This window comes from Trachypithecus francoisi, unplaced genomic scaffold (assembly GCF_009764315.1).
Source record: "Trachypithecus francoisi isolate TF-2019V2 unplaced genomic scaffold, Tfra_2.0 Lachesis_group16, whole genome shotgun sequence".
Lineage (NCBI taxonomy): Eukaryota > Metazoa > Chordata > Mammalia > Primates > Cercopithecidae > Trachypithecus > Trachypithecus francoisi.
The window spans coordinates 51,040,267-51,060,423 of NW_022681461.1; the positions used below are offsets into that span (position 1 = coordinate 51,040,267).

Here is a 20,157-nt window from a genome sequence, read left to right on the forward strand (position 1 = left end):
AATCTGTTACTTTTTAGTCTGCTTCCATTTTGGGTTCAGTTATACGGGTTATGTTGACCGTATAAGTTTGCTACCATTTCGACCATTTATTTCTCTGTGTCATAATAAGTTTTATAGACTCTGAACCCAAGGACTGAGTCCCTCTTTTCATATTCTGATGCTTTGTTTTCAGGGCACTCCCACAATGCTTTGTCTGGCAGCTCTTCACGGCATGGTGGCCTTGGTAGGCTCTGAAGGGGATGTAATGCAGGTAAAGAAAGGAACCATGGAGGAGAAGACATCTAAATGTGTACACAGCCATAGCAGGAGAAGAATATTCGGTGTCTTAGTATGCTAAAAACAGAAGGATTTATACTCATGGTAACAGTTATACCAGGCTTTTTAATGCCTTGCTATATGAATAATTGCACTTAACCAAGGATTATTTCTATAAAAGTTTGTTCTTTGTTTAATTTGGTTTGTAGGGATTAAACCTGGCCAACTTAGGTGCTCTCCACATATTTCCCTGCCTGAGAAAAGATGATTGAATGATAAGAAATTTCAAAAGTTATTTGTGGCTGGGCGCGGTGACTAACGCCTATAATCCCAGCACTTTGGGAGGCCGAGGTGGGTGGATCGCGAGGTCAGGCGATCAAGACCATCCTGGCGAACACGGTGAAACCCCGTCTCTTCTAAAAATACAAAAAAATTAGCCAGGCGTGGTGGCATGCGCCTGTAGTCCCAGCTACTCGGGAGGCTAAGGTAGGAGAATGGCATGAAACCGGGGGTGGAGCTTGCAGTGAGCGGAGATTGCACCACTGCACTCCAGCCTAAGCGACAGAGCGAGACTCCATCTCAAAAAAAAAAAAAAGTTATTTGCAAGAAACTCCATTTTGCATCTGTAATGTCTGATGTATATCTATGTAATTGTTCTTTAACTTCAAAATATTTTCACAGTGGACATATATATGTTTAAGTTTGTAAGTAATTTTGAAGGAACTCCTTTTTTATGCAGTAAAAGTTGATTGAGTGATTGCTTACATGCCACAGTGAACAGTTACCAGGAAATCAATGATAGATAAAGCATGGGGCCCTGCTTTGAGGAGCTCATAGCTTATGTATTTGAAATAGAAGGACATAATGATAAACTATTTCATAGCTTAGAAGATGGATAGCTCATGCACCGGGAATATAACTCTTTACTTTTTTATGGGGGTGGGTGGGATGAGTATTTCTTCTTATCTTTCAGCTGAAATCAGAAGCCATCCAGACCTCTCATTTTCAAGGCAGACTTAATGAAGTCATTAGAACCTTAACTCAGGTGAGAAAATGAATTTAAAATCCTTGGGTGGGAAAACATATCCTCCATATCCTCCTTTGTTGTCTTTTTTTCTATCACATAAAACAACGTGTTTTACCTGGAAAATGGGAAAGTCTCTGGTTATTTCCACTGAGTTCAAGAGGCATTTGGGAGTGATATATGGACTTGTGTTCACTGACAAACTTGCACTACCTTTGGGGGGAAAAAAAAACTGGCATTTTTTTAGTAAATTTAAGTTGGCATTGGTTTTCCTTAAAAATTGAAGCCTGATGGCTCACACCTGTAATCCCAGCACTTTGGGAGGCCGAGGCAGGCAGATCATGAGGTCAGGAGATCAAGACCATCCTGGCTAACATGATGAAACCCCGTCTCTACTAAAAATACAAAAAAATTAGCCAGGCGTGGTGGCGGACGCCTGTAGTCCCAGCTACGCCGGAGGCTGAGGCAGAAGAATGGTATGAATCCAGGAGGCAGAGTTTGCACTGAGCCAAGATCGTCCCATTGCACTCCAGTCTGGGTGATAGAGCGAGACTCCATCTCAAAAAAAAAAAAAAAAAAAAAATTAAAGCCTGATTCTGCAAGGAATGTCAGGCCCTAAAGATAAGGAAAAAGAGAAAGTGATCAAAGGGCATGGCAGATCTTGATAGAAAGGTCAAGGGGCACTAGTTCAGATGTCACTGATAAAAATATTTGGGCATATCTTGACTAAAGAATAGATATATTACTCTGCTAAGAAATGTTTGTATCTTTTAAGATTTTTTTAAAAAAGATTATGTTTGTTGCATAAAATTTGAAAGCACATAATGAAAGAAGCTGAAAAAAATCACCGATGGTCCTTCAAACCGGAAGCAACTGTTATTGATATTTGGTCATACTTCTTTTCAAGTATTCTTTTGTTTGCATAGTTGGTATTCTTACTGTATATAGAACTTTATATTTTATTCTTTTCATTTAGCATACTTGTTTTCATTGTTGTAAAATGTAGCTGATAATACCTACCACATAAAGGAGCTTTAGTCATTGAGACTTTTAAAAGCAAACAGAAATCTCTAAACAGACAAAACTCTCTTTTGCATGTATGAATAGAAATATACTCAAAAAAGATTCTACTGAAATTTAAGTTGCCATAGTGTGGGAGAAAAATCTGTAAATGAAAATTATTATTTTAAAAATCCTTATGAATGATAAAGCAGCAGTAGAGCATAATTTACAGAAGAGAACAAAATGTATCTCCTTCCATTTTTAGAGGTATCTTCATCTTAAGTAACTATCACCCCTTTTCTACTTTCTGGATTTTTTTTTTTTGCCTTTTTTTTTTTTGAAAACTTCGAGACCAGTCTCAGTGAAACTTGAGAAAACCACTAGTATGATTAAATTATTTCTGCTATGATTAAAGAATGAATCATTCATTCATTCAGTAGACACTTGTTGAGTATCTATATGACCTAGGTATGGTGTACTAGACACATGATATTACATCTTGTCATAGGACTGCTCATTGCCAGCCAAGCCACCACCTTCTAAATGACTGGTGACTTTCTGTGAGTGACCTTTTATTAAATAGAACTTGGATCTTATCCCATCATTGAACTGTTAACTTTTTATTTGTAGGTCATTAGTGTCTCTGGGGTGATTGGTCTCCAGTCAAATGCAATCTGGCTTCTTGGACATCTTCATCTATCTACTCTATCCTCAAGTCAAAGTAGAGCCTCTGGTAAGATTAAAGTCGTAAAACACTGTAGCTGAAGGGAGGGGTTGCTGACCCAGCGCTCTGTACTTTGTTAAGAGCATCAATCTTCACAGCAACCCTAAGCAATGGGTATTACCATTTCTGTTTTACATCAGAGAGAAATGGTGTATGGAAAGGCTTCCTGACTTACCCAGGGTCATGTGGCAATAAGTGTTGGACATGTGGTTTAAACTCAGATCTTTTGGCCTCCAAAGCTCATACTCTTTTTACTCCTTCTCTCTGTCTCCCTTAGAGAACAGTTTAGACATTCATTGTCCTGTATTTCACAAATGAAGAGTTCATGGCTCAGAAAGATTACATGAGTTACATACAGAGTTAATCTGGTGACAAATCTAGAAACTAGGAACCAGATCCTTCAAGCTTGGAACAGATTTATTTTGCTAGATGTAATGGTAGTTTGTATAGTATTCGTGTTTCATTAAAAGTCTCTTCATATTTGGCTGGAGTTGTTCTGGCCTCTGATTTTGAAAAAATAATGGGGTAAATACATTTAAAGGTGTGTACCTTCTTAGCCTTGGAATTGAAATTCTGGGTCTTATTATAACAAGGCCTTTTCTATTTCTAGCATTTTGGTAAAAGCAGTAAAAAATATTTGCAGTCCCCACATGCGTAATGTGCATTTGTACTTGGAGATTTTATGGGGAAGGCATGACTGTTGATACATCTGCTCCTTGCTCTTTATAGGACTTTGACCCACTGGCTATCTTGGACCCAGGCCAGAGAGGTTTAGATACCAATGATTCCTTATTAAAACCTAGTTTTACTTACCCAGTAACAAGTAGTCTACAGATGGCATTAATGCAAATGTGGGCCTCTGTAATTACCATTTTCCCTTCTTTCAGTCATTCTGTAGCTATGGAAATAGGACACTGGTCCACAGCCTTGGCAATGTAGTGAACTTTAGACAGCTAAAGTTACCATATTAAAATGGAAAAAATAAGAAAACTTAGTCATACCAGAAGCCCTGGGTAATACTAGTTTTGAAGGGCAGGGATCTCACAGTGTCGTGGTAAGATAGGATATTTATGTCAGGCTTTTACTTTTTTATGTAGGCTTTTAATTGCCAAATTATGGGGTACTTAGTCTGGCCCGCATGTACTCAAATCAGGTACTAGTGAATCATCATACACCCAGGTTCTTCTGAACAAAATGATTGTGTATCTGGAAAAGTACAGCTACTTATTCCTGATGGAATTTTCCAATTGAGTCATTTCTTACAGTAAAAACCATCTCATGAAACAATTATGGGAAACTGGAAGGAAAAGAATTTAGGAGACACTCAGGACTCAACTAGCATAAATGTCACTGCTTCACCATTCCAGCTCAGCAACCACATCTGGTTATTTGCACATGTTGGTCACTTAGAGGTCTCTGCCTTAGGTAAGGGACTGGTGCTATTAATACTAGTTGTTGAATTTCTATGGTTCATATATCTGATTCGGCATGTCCTGAAGTGGCACCTACCTCAGCCTCAAAGCTCATCAGATTCCTTGCTGACTCTGAGGAGGTCACTGGATTGGGGCTTATTGATGTGACAATATGGAAAGGATTTTTTTTTTTAACTGCTTCACTCAAGTGTTCATCCTCTGTGATTTTTTTTTCCCAGACTTTACTAAGTTTGCCACCATTTTAGATTTGCTTGCATAGCTTAAGTGATTACTTCAAGGCCAGTCACTTAATCTAATAGAATTAGTTGCAGCCACAAAGTATTGTGCTGAGATTAATGGCATAAACATCTCCAGTTTGTCTCTAGGTTGATATGGCAGCATGAGATCATTATCTTTCCTTCATTAGGCCTGCCAAGTTCACTGGTTAATTTGATCATTTTCTGTCTCCACAGTTCCTACTGACTATAGCTATTTGCCTGAAAGCAGTTTTATTGGAGCAGCCATTGGCTTCTTCATTACAGGAGGAAAAAAAGGCAAGTGAACACATTTTTTGAATTTTATCATTCTATCTGCATGTTGTTATAAGCAAATTTGTATACCCTAAGCATGCCTCTGTAGAATCAAGCAATACAAATCTGAAGGGGTGAATATTTTCGTCTGCTAAACCATCTTTGCAACAGAGACGACCAGCAACTAGCTACAATAATTGGTACATAAATATACACATTGTGTGGTTTCTTAAAATCACTGTCCCTGACCATGGGTGGCTCTGTGAAAATCTTAATCTCCCATTTGGCCCTTTCAAAAGTACAAGCACAGATTACATTTCAAGTGAATGTGATCTAGAAAGAAAAAACATACTTGGGTGCAGTTTCTATCCCAGGATCTGTCTTGCAAGTAGATCTTCTCCCTGCATCTTTTATAATTATTCTGTGTTGTTGAAATCACTGGCTCTAGTTCCTATTTTTAGTTTGTGTTCTTTTCCTTGCACACATTTGAGCCTTTGTGATTCTGTATTGCTGCCACCCCCATTAAAGTACAAGCAACTTGAAGACAGAGATTGAGTGGCTTTTGTTTTTAACTGGAGCCAGAACAATGCCATGTAACTTATTGAATAAATGTTCCTTAATAATACACATATAGTTTTCAGGGCTGTGAGGAAAAAATGGATTAGAACTGAACATGTCATGGCTCAGGAATAAGCCTCATTAATGTGGTATTCGTTCATTGATGGATTTGCTAATTTTATTTTTCCTTGGCTAGGTCAGTCTTCCTTGGTTAGGTCAGTCTGAGCAAAATCAGTCCCTGTATTATAGCAAGACCGTCCCAATTTTAGAAAGGAAAAAAATAACCAAAAAGACTGGAAAAAATCTGGAAGTGGCAGTTTGATTTGTGAGGGTCGTGGAAGTAAAATCTTGCCTTTGGAAGGGAAGTTAAAGCTGTGTTGTCTGACTTCCCACTGGGTACAGTAATCCCTGGAGCTTCCAAATTATGAATATTTTCATAGCCTGGAGACAAATTCCATTAATTTCTGGAGTTCTAGAATTTGTGCTATTATTCTAGGGTCCTGAATTAGCATGATTTACTTATCCTCAGTAAAAATTGACATATGGTTATGTCATTGTTGTACATGACACATGTATGTATAAACAGATCATATATTATAATGTACAACTAGTTCATTGTTTATGTTACCATAAATTAAGTCTACTTAAAATAAATATTATAGTAGAGATGTCTTCATTAGGAAGAAATTCTTGCTAAATGAGCATCTAAAATTTTCATGGCCAAACTAATGCTAGGAATATGTATATATTTCTGCTGTATTTTGTGTTAGGTTGCTTATTGATACGCAATTTTAAAATGAGGTGAGATATTTTCATGAGAAATAAAAGTAAAAATTCTTAAGGTCAAATGAAAGATAGACTGTTTTTCTTTTCTAGTGAATAAAATGTTAGTCTACCTCCCCAGATCCATATTTCTTGGCAGACATGAATTTTCTCTGAATCTTATGGGAAATTTTTGGTTGAATGTAACATTTTTATGATTCTGTAGTCATGGTACAAGAGGAAATGTTCTGCTATAAGGCTGAAAAATCAAGTGGAACTGGAATCAGTGTTGTTATGTGCAGTCTTGCTGAAAACTGTTTTAAAAAAAATAAATGAAGTATTAAGAATGCCATATTTATTACCAATCAGATTTTTGGCATTTTCAGGTTGTGGGAGAGGGCTGTCGTCTTGTCAGGTTTGCTGACTAGATTCAGAGGAAAATCTATTCAGCCTTACACATTACTAATGATGACCCCAGAGGAGTGGGGGCCGTGGGAGGCTGACCTCCGCCTCTAAAGCCCATTTACAAAAACAAAACCAGACCCTGCTCTATGGGGCTAAATGGGATGGCCAAATGTGGAGGTGTGCATGCAAACGAGTGTTTTCTTCTTCAATATACCCAGCTCATTTGAATTTTAATAACTCCCTTCTGAAGCAGCTTTTGAGTTTAAATGTCTGGATGTCACTCATCAGAGCCCGGTGGGGCTGCTGATAGGAAGGATGGCAACTTTGGTGAACTCTTTTGAAGAATAAATGGTTTTAGAAAATAAAAATAATGCTTAGCATAGGCAGAAAATTTTAGGGATGGCATGGTTTCATTGCCTCTGCGTGCTACTTTTAACTTGAGCAACTCACTAGAGGAAAGAAATGTGATGGGCCATCCCCAATCCACATTTGTGCCAGGATGAGATTGGGCATGGTGGTCTCAAATTTAGCCAATCAAATTTGAGATAGTGAATCTGTTCATCTGTTTTCTAATGTTTAGGGCTTTCTCACTTAGGATACTAACTTTAGTACTCATGTGATAGAACATATAAGATGTTCATAGCATCCATTCTTTCATGCAGACCCACATTTTAAAACCATACTAAGTAGATGAAATTCCTTCAGTTTTTAAATAATTCAATTCATGGTTTTGACTATAACTGGTTTTTGTTTGTTTGTTTGTTTTGCTACACCATGTGACATTCTCCTTTCTTCTCTCATAGCCCTGGAATTCCTCTATCAGATATATTGTTCCCTAATCTTTTGTCTTCATTATTATCTATTTTTGTGAACATTTCTTGACTATGCTAGGCTTAAAATCTTTGCTTATCATATAACTCCTCCTAACATGGATTTTTTTCCCCTTGAAGAGCCTCTGATTTTTGACTCTGACTGTTTTGCTTCTTTTCTACTTTTATTCTTTTGTCTGATTTCTGATTTTCTCAAGATCATAAGCTGTTCAGATCTCATCAAGATTTTATCCACTTCCTTTGTAATACATCAGAAACATTTAAAGTACTTAATAAATGTGATTCTTTCTAAAGCTAATATTAGATATTTCTATATAATATCATTATTTTTGTTATTATATTGCTGGGGAATGTGATTAACATTTTCTAAGCTTATATTTTCCTATTAGGCTTTAAAAGTTCCCAGTAAGAAGTATTAACTAAGCAAACTATATTTAAGTCCATGTGATAGTCATTATGAATGGCCTTCTTTCTTGATATGGATTCACTGGTCAGTGATCTGCATATGTAAGTATTGGGCTTGTATACGAAGTACAGGTAGGCATATGCTCCTTCAGTCATTTTTGGACTATTAGCATGAGAGGTAATTGTTGAGAAGGAAATATGCCAAGGGAACAGACTTAGTGAACTCTTGAGTGTAGAATAAATGATATGAGAAAGCTGTCCTATTTTCTGATGAAATCATGGAGTTGGTTGCCAAGATTATGTGTGATTTTTGAGTATTTTAATTTAGGAATAGTTTACCTGTACAACTCTTTAAAAAATGTTGTTGGAAGTCAGTATATATATATAACACTAAGTTAAAAATGTATAAAGAAGAAAATAAGACAATCCTCCGTCATGTCACCACTTGGAGATAGCCACTATAGATATGTCCTTCATAATGTCCTTCTACATGTATGTGTATGTGTTATATTGTACCATAAAATTTATATTATTTTATTGTCTTATTTTTAAGAAATTAATAACTTTACATGTAAATGGACATAATTAGCACCCATGTCTTCCAAAAAAACCTTGAGGAAGTAAGAGAAGACTCCTATTGCATGGTTTTCTGGACATTTGTCAATAGGATACGTTTTTGGTGTTTGATTCCTTTTTTGTTTCATGAGGTTTGTTTTCATAAACCTCATGAAAATGTTTGGAAGGAAAACTGTCATCAATTATCCCATGACTCTTTCTTCCCCCTGCTCTTTCCCAGCCTCCAGTATTCTCTGTTCTACTTTTCACTTCTGTGAGATCAACTGTCTTTTTGCTTCCACATATGAGCGAGAACATGTGGTATTTAACTTTCTGTTCCTGGCTTATTTCACTTAACATAATGTCTTGCATATCTATCCATGTTGCCATGACCAGCCGGATTTCATTCTTTTTGATGGCTTAATAGTATTCCATTGTGGATATATACCACATTTTTAAAATCCACTCATCTATTGTTGGACACCTGGATTCATTCCATATCATGGCTATTGTGAATAGTGCTAAAATAAACATGGGGTACAGATGTCTCTGATATGATTTCCTTTCCTTTGGATACATGCCAAGTAGGAGGATTGTTAGATCATATTGTAGCTCTATTTTTAGTTTCTGAGGAACCTCCCTACAGTTATTTATAGTGGGTGTATGAGTTTACATTCCCACCAACAGTGAATGAGTTCCCTTTTCTTCACATCCTCAACAGCATTTGCTGTTGTTTGTTTGTTTGTTTGATGATAGCCATCCTGAGGAGAGATGATATCTCATTGTGGTTTTGATTTGCATTTTCCTAATGATTAGTGATGCTGAGCAGTTTTTCATACGTTTATTGGCCATTTGTATGTCTTTTGAGAAATGTCTGTTGAGATAATTTCCCCATTTTAAAATAAGATTGTTTATTTTGTGCTGTTGAGATGTTTGAGTTCCTTGTATATTCTGGATATTAGTCCCTTGTCAGATGAATAATATGCAAATATTTTCTCCATTCTGCAGGTTGTCTTTTCATGTTATCGATTATTTCCTTTGCTAAGAAGCTTTTTAGTTTGATATAGTCCCATTTATTTTGCTTTTATTTTCTATACTTTTGCAGTCTTATTTATAAAATCTTTCCCTAGGCCTGTGTCCTGAAGCATTTCTCCTATGTTTTATTTTTGCAGTTTTATCATTTTGTGTCTTACATTTATGTCTTTGATGCATTTTGAGTTGATTTTTGTAGGGCGAGAGATTGGGGGATCTAGTTTAATTTTTCTGTATATGGATATCCAGTTTTCCTAGCATCATATATTGAAGAGACTGTCCTTCCCCACTGAGTGTTCTTGACATTTTTGTCAAAAATCAGTTTGCTATAGATATGTAGATTAATTTCTAAGTTCTCTATTCTGAACTTATTTTTTTTGTATTTTTTTACCCTTTTATTTTGAAACAATTTCAAACATAAAAAAGTTGTATAATGCATAGAAAAGTTGCAAAAATTGTCTTCCTTTTTTAACAGTAAGAAAAACTCCACATTCCTTTCAGTCAGAGGCACTATTCAAGTTTCATCAACAACCCCAGTGATGTTTTAATAAAAAAAAAATCTCATCTAGAATGTTGCTCTGCAGTTATTTATTGTGTCTCTTTGGTCTCCTTCAACCTGAACACTTCTTCAGTTTTTTCTGTGACTTCTTGACTTTAACTAGTTTTAAGATTAGAAGCCAGTTATTTTATAGAATGCTCTTTAATTTGGGTTTGCCTGATATTTCTCGTATTAGAGTTAGGTGGGTCACTTTTGGTAGAGTATGACAGACGTGTAGCTGTGCGCTTCTCACCACATTCCATCTGTGGCACATGACGTCTGAGCTCCCTCCACTGGGATGGTGAGCTTTGATCACTTGGATAAGATGTTGTTTTCTAGGTTTCTCCACTATGAACTTATTCTTTTACCCTTATCTTCAATAAATCTTTCGTGTGGAGATGTTTTGAGACTTCACAAATACTCTATTTTCATCCTATTTTCACCTATTAGTTTTAGCATTCACTAGTACTTTTGCCCAAATTATTACTGTGATAGTTGCAAAAAGATGATTTTTAAAAATCCATGAATCCATCTACGTTTTTTATTAGGCATTCTACTGTTAAGAAAGGGTTTCTGTCCTCTTCTCCTCCTCTCCTCTCCTCTCCTCTCCTCTCCTCTGCTCTCCCCTCCCCTCCTCTCCCCTCCCCTCCCCTCCCCTCTCAGTTCCTTTCTCTCTCTCCATATTAGTGTACACTCCTAAATTCCTATTTTATTTAACTATTCAATTATCTATTATTTTGATCTTCAGTTTGTCCAATAAATTGAACAAAATGTTTAATTTGACCAATAAGAGCCTCTACAAGTTGGCTCTTGTGTCCTTTTGACATGACCCTCTCATGCTTTGACTAGTTCCTTTGTGGCACAAGAAGATGTCCTAGGTTTATTTTGTATTATCCCCAGCCCTGTAATAGATACTCCAGGTTTCTTTTAGTGGAGATTGGTGTTTAGAAGCTAACATCTGTGTGCAAAGCATCTCATTGCTGGCTGGGGTAATCTTTGTCTCTAGGCCCTTTCAATGGACAGAGCTAGGAAATATATGTTCTTATTCTCTCTCATCTATATTTATTTCTGTATGTAGCTATATATGTAATGAAAGCCTTTCTTTTTCTATTTGTAACTCCCTTCCCTGACAGTAAGAACCTTGGCTCTCTTTATCCTCAATATATTTGCTCATTTGTCCAATCCTCCTGGATGTAACTCTCCCTACTGGACCACTGTCCTAAACTGCCTTCCTCACTCAGGTCTCCACTCGCTGCCACCCTATTTTGTGGCCTTCCTTGTTTTAAGGGGCCTTGGGATATTTTTGCTTTTAATAAAAAAAGTTATTGAAATATTCGGTCTTAAAATAGAAAACCTATCAACCTTTAGTGTCTGTCTGATGTATCAGAATCATCGATTGATTTTAAAAACTTTCTTGATTGTAGTTTCTTTCAGGGGACTAGGCATCTCTTAGTTTCCACTAATAGACAATGCTGTAATTCTCTCTGCCTGTGTTTTCTATGGACTTAGTCTGGAAAAAATCCTACTCATCCTTTTCATCTTGATTTAAATATTCTTTCCTTGGTGGGGGAAGATAGGGGCTTCTGTGATGTTCCCAGATTGAGTTAGATTACTTATGTAATACTTTCCTATATATTTTCATGGTGCTTAATATACATGTCATCATTTTCTCTTTTTTTTCTTTTTTTTAATGTGTCATCATTTTCATAATTATTTATACTTCTTTATTTAAAGTCTGTCTTTCCTACTAGGTGTGATTTCCTCAATGGACAGGAAGAATAACTGTTTTATCTTAAATACTTAGAACAGATTGACATGTAATAGTTTTCTAATATTTGTTGATCTATAACTTTAAACATATACACAAATACACACACATACACATACATATGTACACTAGATAATTCTAAGCTAAGTTACCTGTAAGCAGCATTTAGCTGGAGAAAGTAAAGATATGTCCAACCACAAAAGCAATATGCTAGTGATGGAAAATATACAGACTCAGGCTGTTAGCCTACTTGTTGCCAGACTTTTTACTATAAGGATTGCACATGTGAATTGTGGCATTGAGATCTGATCCTCTGTGTAGCCAAAGTATGTGCAATAATAGGTCCTGTTTTAATGCATTATGTTTGGATATACCGTTTATATCAGAGTTCTTTGAGGCTGTCAACTGGATGAGAGATTTTTTTTTTCTTTTGATTATCCTTTAAGTTCTAGGGTACATGTGCATAATGTGCAGGTTTGTTACATATGTATACTTATGCCATGTTGGTGTGCTGCACCCATCAACTCGTCAGCACCCATCAATTCATCATTTATATCATGTATAACTCCCCAATGCAATCCCTCCCTCCTCCCCCCTCCCCATGATAGGCCTCAGTGTGTGATGTTCCCCTTCCCGAGTCCAAGTGATCTCATTGTTCAGTTCCCACCTATGAGTGAGAACATGCGGTGTTTGGTTTTCTGTTCTTGTGATAGTTTGCTAAGAATGATGGTTTCCAGCTGCATCCATGTCCTTACAAAGGACGCAAACTCATCCTTTTTGATGGCTGCATAGTATTCCATGGTGTATATGTGCCACATTTTCTTAATCCAGTCTGTCACAGATGGACATTTGGGTTGATTCCAAGTCTTTGCTATTGTGAATAGTGCCACAATAAACATACGTGTGCATGTGTCTTTGTAGTAGAGTAATTTATAATCCTTTGGGTATATACCCAGTAGTGGGATGGCTGGGTCATATGGTACATCTAGTTCTAGATCCTTGAGGAATCGCCATACTGTTTTCCATAATGGTTGAACTAGTTTACAATCCCACCAACAGTGTAAAAGTGTTCCTATTTCTCCACATCCTCTCCAACACCTGTTGTTTCCTGACTTTTAATGATTGCCATTCTAACTGGTGTGAGATGGTATCTCATTGTGGTTTTGATTTGCATTTCTCTGATGGCGAGTGATGATGAGCATTTTTTCATGTGTCTGTTGGCTGTATGGATGTCTTCTTTTGAGAAATGTCTGTTCATATCCTTTCCCCACTTTTTGATGGGGTGGTTTGTTTTTTTCTTGTATATTTGTTTGAGTTCTTTGTAGATTCTGGATATTAGCCCTTTGTCAGATGAGTAGGTTGCAAAAATTTTCTCCCATTCTGTAGGTTGCCTGTTCACTCTGATGGTAGTTTCTTTTGCTGTGCAAAAGCTCTTTAGTTTAATTAGATCCCATTTGTCAATTTTGGCTTTTGCTGCCGTTGCTTTTGGTGTTTTACACATGAAGTCCTTGCCCATGCCTATGTCCTGAATGGTACTACCTAGATTTTCTTCTAGGGTTTTTGTGGTATTAGGTCTAACATTTAAGTCTCTAATCCATCTTGAATTAATCTTCGTATAAGGGGTAAGGAAAGGATCCAGTTTCAGCTTTCTACTTATGGCTAGCCAATTTTCCCAGCACCATTTATGAATAGGGAATCCTTTCCCCATTTCTTGTTTCTCTCAGGTTTGTCAAAGATCAGATGGCTGTAGATGTGTGGTATTATTTCTGAGGACTCTGTTCTGTTCCATTGGTCTATATCTCTGTTGTGGTACCAGTACCATGCTGTTTTGGTTACTGTAGCCTTGTAGTATATTTTGAAGAGAGATTTAAAGTAACTTTGTTTCCAGGTTTTACAACATATGGATCTTTTTAACAAGTACTGTTAGGCATTCTCAGTTCCAAATCCATTATCTGTAAAGCATTTCATTATTTCTTTTTACCTAAAGTACTTGTTTGAAAGACCAAGCACTGTAATAAAAGAACTGATCATTCCTGTTGTTTAGATGTGGATTCTTTTGTCCAGTGCTAAAGATCTCTGGGGAAGGAACTAGTTCACTGTGTTCTCCCTTGGCTTTGAGACTCCCTCTCTTTCTTTCCATACCTTCCCCAAAATGCATGAAACAGCCAAATATTTTCTCCATTTCCAACAGCTACTATAGTTCCTCTCATTCCAGTTAGTGTCCGAATCAGTTCCCTACAAATAGTGGAAAATTTTGTGTGAGTCTAGTTATACTACTCAGTATTGATTCCTTGCCCTTTTAAATGTGGAAGATTTATTTCGTTATTGGACTGATGTCATTTTTCAACCCTATTCTTTGTTGCTGACACTTGCATGTATATTAGATCAATTCTAGTGAATATAGAAGCAACGTGTAAAGTGCAGTTATTGGTGACAGTTGTCCTGTCAAAGGAGAGCTCATTGTCTTAAGAATAAAACATCTGGAAAATGGTCATATTTCACATGGGCTCCTGGTATTAGAAGACAGTTTGGATGCGTTTCCTGTTTCTCTAGATCCTCTGGAAACTCCAAAGTCTTTGTAGTGGATTCTCTCAAAGTACCTGGAAAAAAATTTTTATGTAATTTTGAAAATACTCAATCTCTGAGAGTTTTTTTTAAGTAGAACTGTATTTATGAATAATGATTTCCAGTACAGAATTGGATACATTGTTCTTAAATGGAGAGGTGTAATTCTTGCATAGATATTTACTATAATGAATTATAGTTTATCAAACTATTTCTATGAATCGTGTACCAAAAAGACCCCAAAAAGCAACTTAATTTTTGTGAGTTTTTTTAATGTGAAATAAAAGACTTCTATCTGCAGCCAATGTTGTGTAGAGATACTTAGCGCATATGTGTAATCAGCATGGAGTTATGTGAATAGACAACCAGTTAACTCCTATCATAGCATTTTTTAATCACATAATTTATTACACCTGATTTTGCCTTGCTTGTTTGTTCTCATATTAGAATATAAGCTCCACGAGCATAGGGACCTATACTATCTTGTTCAACACTGCCTCCACTGTTGGAGTCAGTGCCTGATACCTAATAGATAGATACTCAGTAAATAGTTGAATGAATGAATGTGTTTATAAATGTATTTACTTTATTTGTCAGAATTTTTTTTTTTTTTCCTTATAATAGCAGTGGTTGGCCTGGTGCAGTGGTTCATGCCTGTAATCCCAGCACTTTGGGAGGCTGAGGCAGGCGGATCACCTAAGATCAGGAGTTCGAGACTAGCCTGGCCAACGTGGTGAAACCCCGTCTGTACAGAAAATACAAAAAGTTAGCCAGGTATAGTGGTGCGCACCTGTAGTCCCAGCTACTCGGGAGGCTGAAGCAGGAGAATCGCCTGAGCCTGGGTGGTGGAGGTTGCATTGAGCCATGGTAGTGCTAGTGCACTTCAGCCTGGGCGACCGAGCGAGACTCTGTCTCAAAAAAGAAAAAATAATACTAATAGCAGTGATTAACTCTCTAATAATATTTCTTGAACTCCCAATATTACATCTCAAGATGGAACACAACTAAAACACCAATTACTGGTAGCATAGCAGAGAAGAGTGTCAGGTGTGTTGAGCATCAACTTTTTTTTTTTTTTTTTTTTGAGACAGAGTCTTGCTCTGTTGCCAGGCTGGAGTGCAGTGGCACGATCTTGGCTCGCCACAACCTCCGCCTCCTGGGTTCAAGCGATTCTCCTCCCTCAGCCTCCCAAGTAGCTGGGACTACAGACGCATGCCACCACACCCAGCTAATTTTTGTATTTTTAGTAGAGACGGGCTTTCACCATGTTGGCCAGGATGGTCTTGATCTCTTGACCTTGTGATCCATCCTCCTCGGCCTCCCAAAGTGCTGGGATTACAGGCGTGAGCCAGAGCATCAACATTTTTAAAAAGTGAAAGAGTGTTTGTTGGAGGGAGAGAAGCATCACTGGAAGGCACACTGCTAGTTTTACCTACCTGTTGGCAGGAGGGTGCAGGTTAGTGGGTAGCTAGCCTAAGGAAATGTGCTGATTTTTGAGAAGGTGCTGGTGGAAAATAAGTCTAAAATATTGGAGAAAGGCCTGGATTAGAAGTGTGGATTTATATTCCTCAACATATAAGTAAAATTGGAAACTGTGAAAGTAGATGAACTTTCACAGAGGAAGAACACAGAAGCTTAAGGAAGCAGTTATTTCAGGAATGAGGGCATGGTACCCTTTTATATGGAAAAGTGTGGAAAGAAAGACAGAGAAAATACCCTTGAATTAGGCATTTAGATGACCATTAGAAATCTTAGCAAGGGCAGTTTCGGTGGAGTGACAGGGCCATTGTCTACGTAGCAGTTGTGTTAGGGTACTGTTTATTCCAGAAAGCAATGACTCGGACGTCAACTAACTCAAAAATACTTATTGCAAGGATTCTTAGGTTTCACAGAAATCCAAGGACAGAAACTTTGTTTCTGAGAGTATCAAGAACAGAAAGGTATCAGGCGCTGAGACTGTATCTCTCTTTTTCTCTTTTTCAGGGGCTGTGTGGTATCAGTGTCTCTTGTGGTTTCTGTTTTTTTCTTCTAAAGACTCATCCATCCCTTTCTAAGCTCCTTATGCTTTTTTGGTGATAAAATACATACAACATGCCATTTTAACCGTTTGAAAGTTTTCAGTGGCATTTAGTGCATTTACAATATTGTGGTGCCATCACGACTATTTCCAGAATGTTTTCATTACCCCAGAAGGAAACATTAAGCCCATTGAACAGTTGTTCCCCATTTCCCATTTCTCCAAGACCCTAGCAACCAATAATTTGCTTTCTGTCTCTATGTATTTTCCTTTCCTTTAAATGTCATTTAAATGGAACCATACAGTATGTGGCCTTTATGATTGGCTTCTCTCCCTTGGTATAATGTTTTCAAGGTTCATTCGTGTTGTAGCAAGTATCAGTACTTCATTCCTTTTTATAGCTGAATAAAAATACCATTACATGGGTATGCCACATTTTATTTATGAATCAGTTTATGGACATTTGAGTTGTTTCTACCTTTTGGCTATTGCGAGTGATGCTGTTATGAATATTTGTGTACAAGTTTTGGGTGGAACACCTTTTTCAATTCTCTTGGTGTGTATATATCAAGAAGGGGAATTGCTGGGTTATATGGTAATTCTGCTTAACTTTTTGAGGAACTACCAAACTGTTTTTCTACTGTGGCCGCCCTGTGTTACATTCTTGCAAGCAATATAGGAGGGTTGCAGTTTCTCCACATTCTTGCCAACACTTACTTTCCATTATTATTATGGTTGCCAACTAATTGGCTGTGAAGTGGTATCTCATGTGATTTGGGTTTGCATTTCCCTAATGACTAATAATGTTAAGTATCTTTCCATGTACTTATTAGCCATTTGTATATCTTCTTGGAGAATTATCTGTTCAAGTCCTTTGCCTATATTTTTGAAAAATAAATTACCTGTTGTTGAGGTGTAAGAGTTCTTTGTGTATTCTGAAAATAGACCCTTATTTATAATTTGCAAATTCTCCCATTCTACAGATTGTCTTTCATTTACTTGATAATACCCTTTAATGAAAAAAGTTTTTGACTTCAACAGAGTCCAATTTATCTGCTTTTCTTTTGTTGCTCGGGTTTTCAGTGTCATATCTGTGAATCCATTGCCAAATCCAAGGTCGAAGATTTACCCCTGTGTTTTCTTCTAGGAGTTTGATTGGTTTAGTCCTTATATTTAAGCTGTTAACCCACTTTGAGTTAATTTTCATGTTTAGTGTCAGATAGGGACCTAACTTCCTTCTTTCGCATGTGAATATCTAGTTGTCTCAGCACCATTTATTGAAGAAATCATTCTTTCCCCCATTGAAGGATCTTGGCACCCTTGTCAAAAATCCATTGGGTATAAATATATACGTAATTTCTACTCTCCAGAGTCCAGAAATAAACCCATACACTGTTCTATAAGTCTGTCTTTATATGTACTAATACCATACTGTTTTGATTACTATAGCTGTATAATAAGTTTAGTATGCATGAGTTCTCCACATTTTTCTTTTTTCAAGATTTTTTTTAGCTATTTGGGGCCCCTTGCAATTCTACATGAATTCTAGGACTGGCTTTTTCATTTCAGTGAAAAGGACTCTGGGAATTTTTATGGGGATTGCACTGAATCTATGGATCACTTTGGGTAGTATTATAGTTTTAGAATATTCAGTATTCAAATCTGTGAACACAAGATGTCTTTCTATTTATTTAGGGCTACTTTAATCTCTTTAGCATGTTCTATACATTTTGGTGTATAAGTCTTTCCCCTTGGTTGAATTTATTCCCAGGTATTTCATTCTTTTGAGTGCTATTGCAAGTGGAATTGTTTCTTAATTTCTTTTTCAGATTATTCACTGCCAGAATGTACAAACACAACTAATTTTTGTGTGTTGGTCTTATACCCCGCAACTTTATTGAATTCCTTTATTAACTCTATTAGTTTTTAAAAACATTTTTTGGGATTTTCTCTATATAGAATCCTATCATTTGCAAGTATAGTTTTATCTCTTCCTTTCCAATATGAATGCCTTTTCTTTTTCTTGTCTAATTGCTCCGGTTAGAACATCCAGTACAAAGTGGTGAAACTGGGAATCCTGTCTTGTTCTTGATTGTAGAGAAAAAACTTTCAGTTTTTCACCATTGAGTATGATTTAACTGTGAGTTTTTCACAATTTTTCTTTATCATGTTAAGATAGTATTGTGAGTGATTTTATTAGAAAAGGGTGTTTGTCGATGCTTTTTCTGCATCAATTGAAAGAGTCATGTGGGCTTTTTTCCTTTGTATTATTAATGTTAAATATTACCTGATTGATTTTCTTATGTTGAACAACCTTTGCATTTCTGGGATAAATTGTGTTTGATCATAGTATATAATCCTTTTAATATGCTGTTGGATTCTGTTTGCTAGTGTTGAGAATTTTTGCATCTGTATTCATAATATGTATCAGTCTCTGATTTTCCTTTTTTATGGTGTCTTTGATATCAGGATAATGCTGATCTCTTAGAATAAGTTAGGAAATACTCCCTTCTCCTGTTTTTTTAAGGAAATTGAGAAAGATTGATGTTAATTCTTTAAGTTTCTGGGAAAATTCACCAATGAAACCTTCTGGTCTTGAACTTTTCTTTGTTGGGAAATTTTTGATTGCTGATACAATCTCTTTATTTGCTATAGGTCTGTTAAACTTTCTATGTTTTCCTGACTCAGTTTTGATAATTTTTGTGCTTCTAGGAATTTTTCTATTTAATCTAGATTATCTAATCTGTTGGCATACAGTTTTTCATAGAATTCTCTTACAATCCTTTTTATTTCTGCAAGGTCCATATAAATGTTTCCATATTCATTTCTGATTTTATTTGCATGTTCTCTAATGTTTTTTTATTAGTCTAGCTAACAGTTTGCCAATTTTGTTTACCTTTTCTAAGTTCCAGTTTTTGGTTCTGTTGTTTGTATTGTTTTCTTATTCTTTTTTTTTTTTTTTTCTTTTTTTTGAGAGATGGAGTATTGCTCTGTCGCCCAGACTGGATTGCAGTGGCGTGATCTCAGCTCACTCCAACCTCCACCTCCTGGTTCAAGTGATTCTCCTGCCTCAGCCTCCTGAGTAGCTGGGATTACAGGTGTCTGCCACCATGCTCGGCTAATTTTTGTATTTTTAGTAGAGATGGGGTTTTACCATGCTGTCCAGGCTGGTCTCGAACTCCTGACGTCAGGTGATCTGCCCACCTTGGCCTCCCAAAGTGTTGGGATTACAGGCATAAGCCACTGCGCCCAGCCTGTTTTCTTGTTCTATACTTAATTATTTCCACTCTAAACTTTATTATTTCCTTCCTCTACCTTTGGGTATATTTGCTCTTCTTTTTCAAGTTCTTTGAGGCATAAAGTTGGAGATATTGATTAGAATTATTTCTATTTTTTTTTAAAAAAGCCCTTTTAAAACAGGCATTTATTGCTATAAATCTCCAGTACACTGTATTTGTGCAATTCCATAAATTTTGGTATTTTTATTTTTATTTTTATTTGTCTCAAAGTATTTTATAATTTCCCTGTGATTTCTTCTTTAATCTGTTGGTCATTTAAGAATATCCTTTTTACTTTCCATTTATTTGTGAATTTTCCAGTTTTTTTTGGAAATCTGTTCTTGATTTCTATTCCATTGTGTTTATGAAAATACTTTGTATGGTTTTAATCTTTTAAAATTTATTGAGACTTGTTTTGTGGTCTGACATGTGGTAAGTCTTAGAGAATGTTCCATGTGCTCTTGAAATGAGTGTGTATTCTGATGGTGTTGAGTGGA

The 20,157-nt window shown here is 36.5% G+C and overlaps 1 protein-coding gene across 10 annotated transcripts in view; it reads left to right on the forward strand.

The window, feature by feature from the left end:
* Positions 1–20,157, forward strand: part of FOCAD (focadhesin) — a 326,657-nt gene that overhangs the window by 276,122 nt on the left and 30,378 nt on the right. For all 10 annotated transcript variants that reach the window (XM_033237455.1, XM_033237451.1, XM_033237458.1 and 7 more), the window contains 4 exons: positions 173–250; positions 1,229–1,300; positions 2,912–3,014; positions 4,891–4,971. In XM_033237455.1, coding sequence (XP_033093346.1) covers positions 173–250; positions 1,229–1,300; positions 2,912–3,014; positions 4,891–4,971 — 334 coding nt within the window. The remainder of the gene's footprint in view (positions 1–172; positions 251–1,228; positions 1,301–2,911; positions 3,015–4,890; positions 4,972–20,157) is intronic.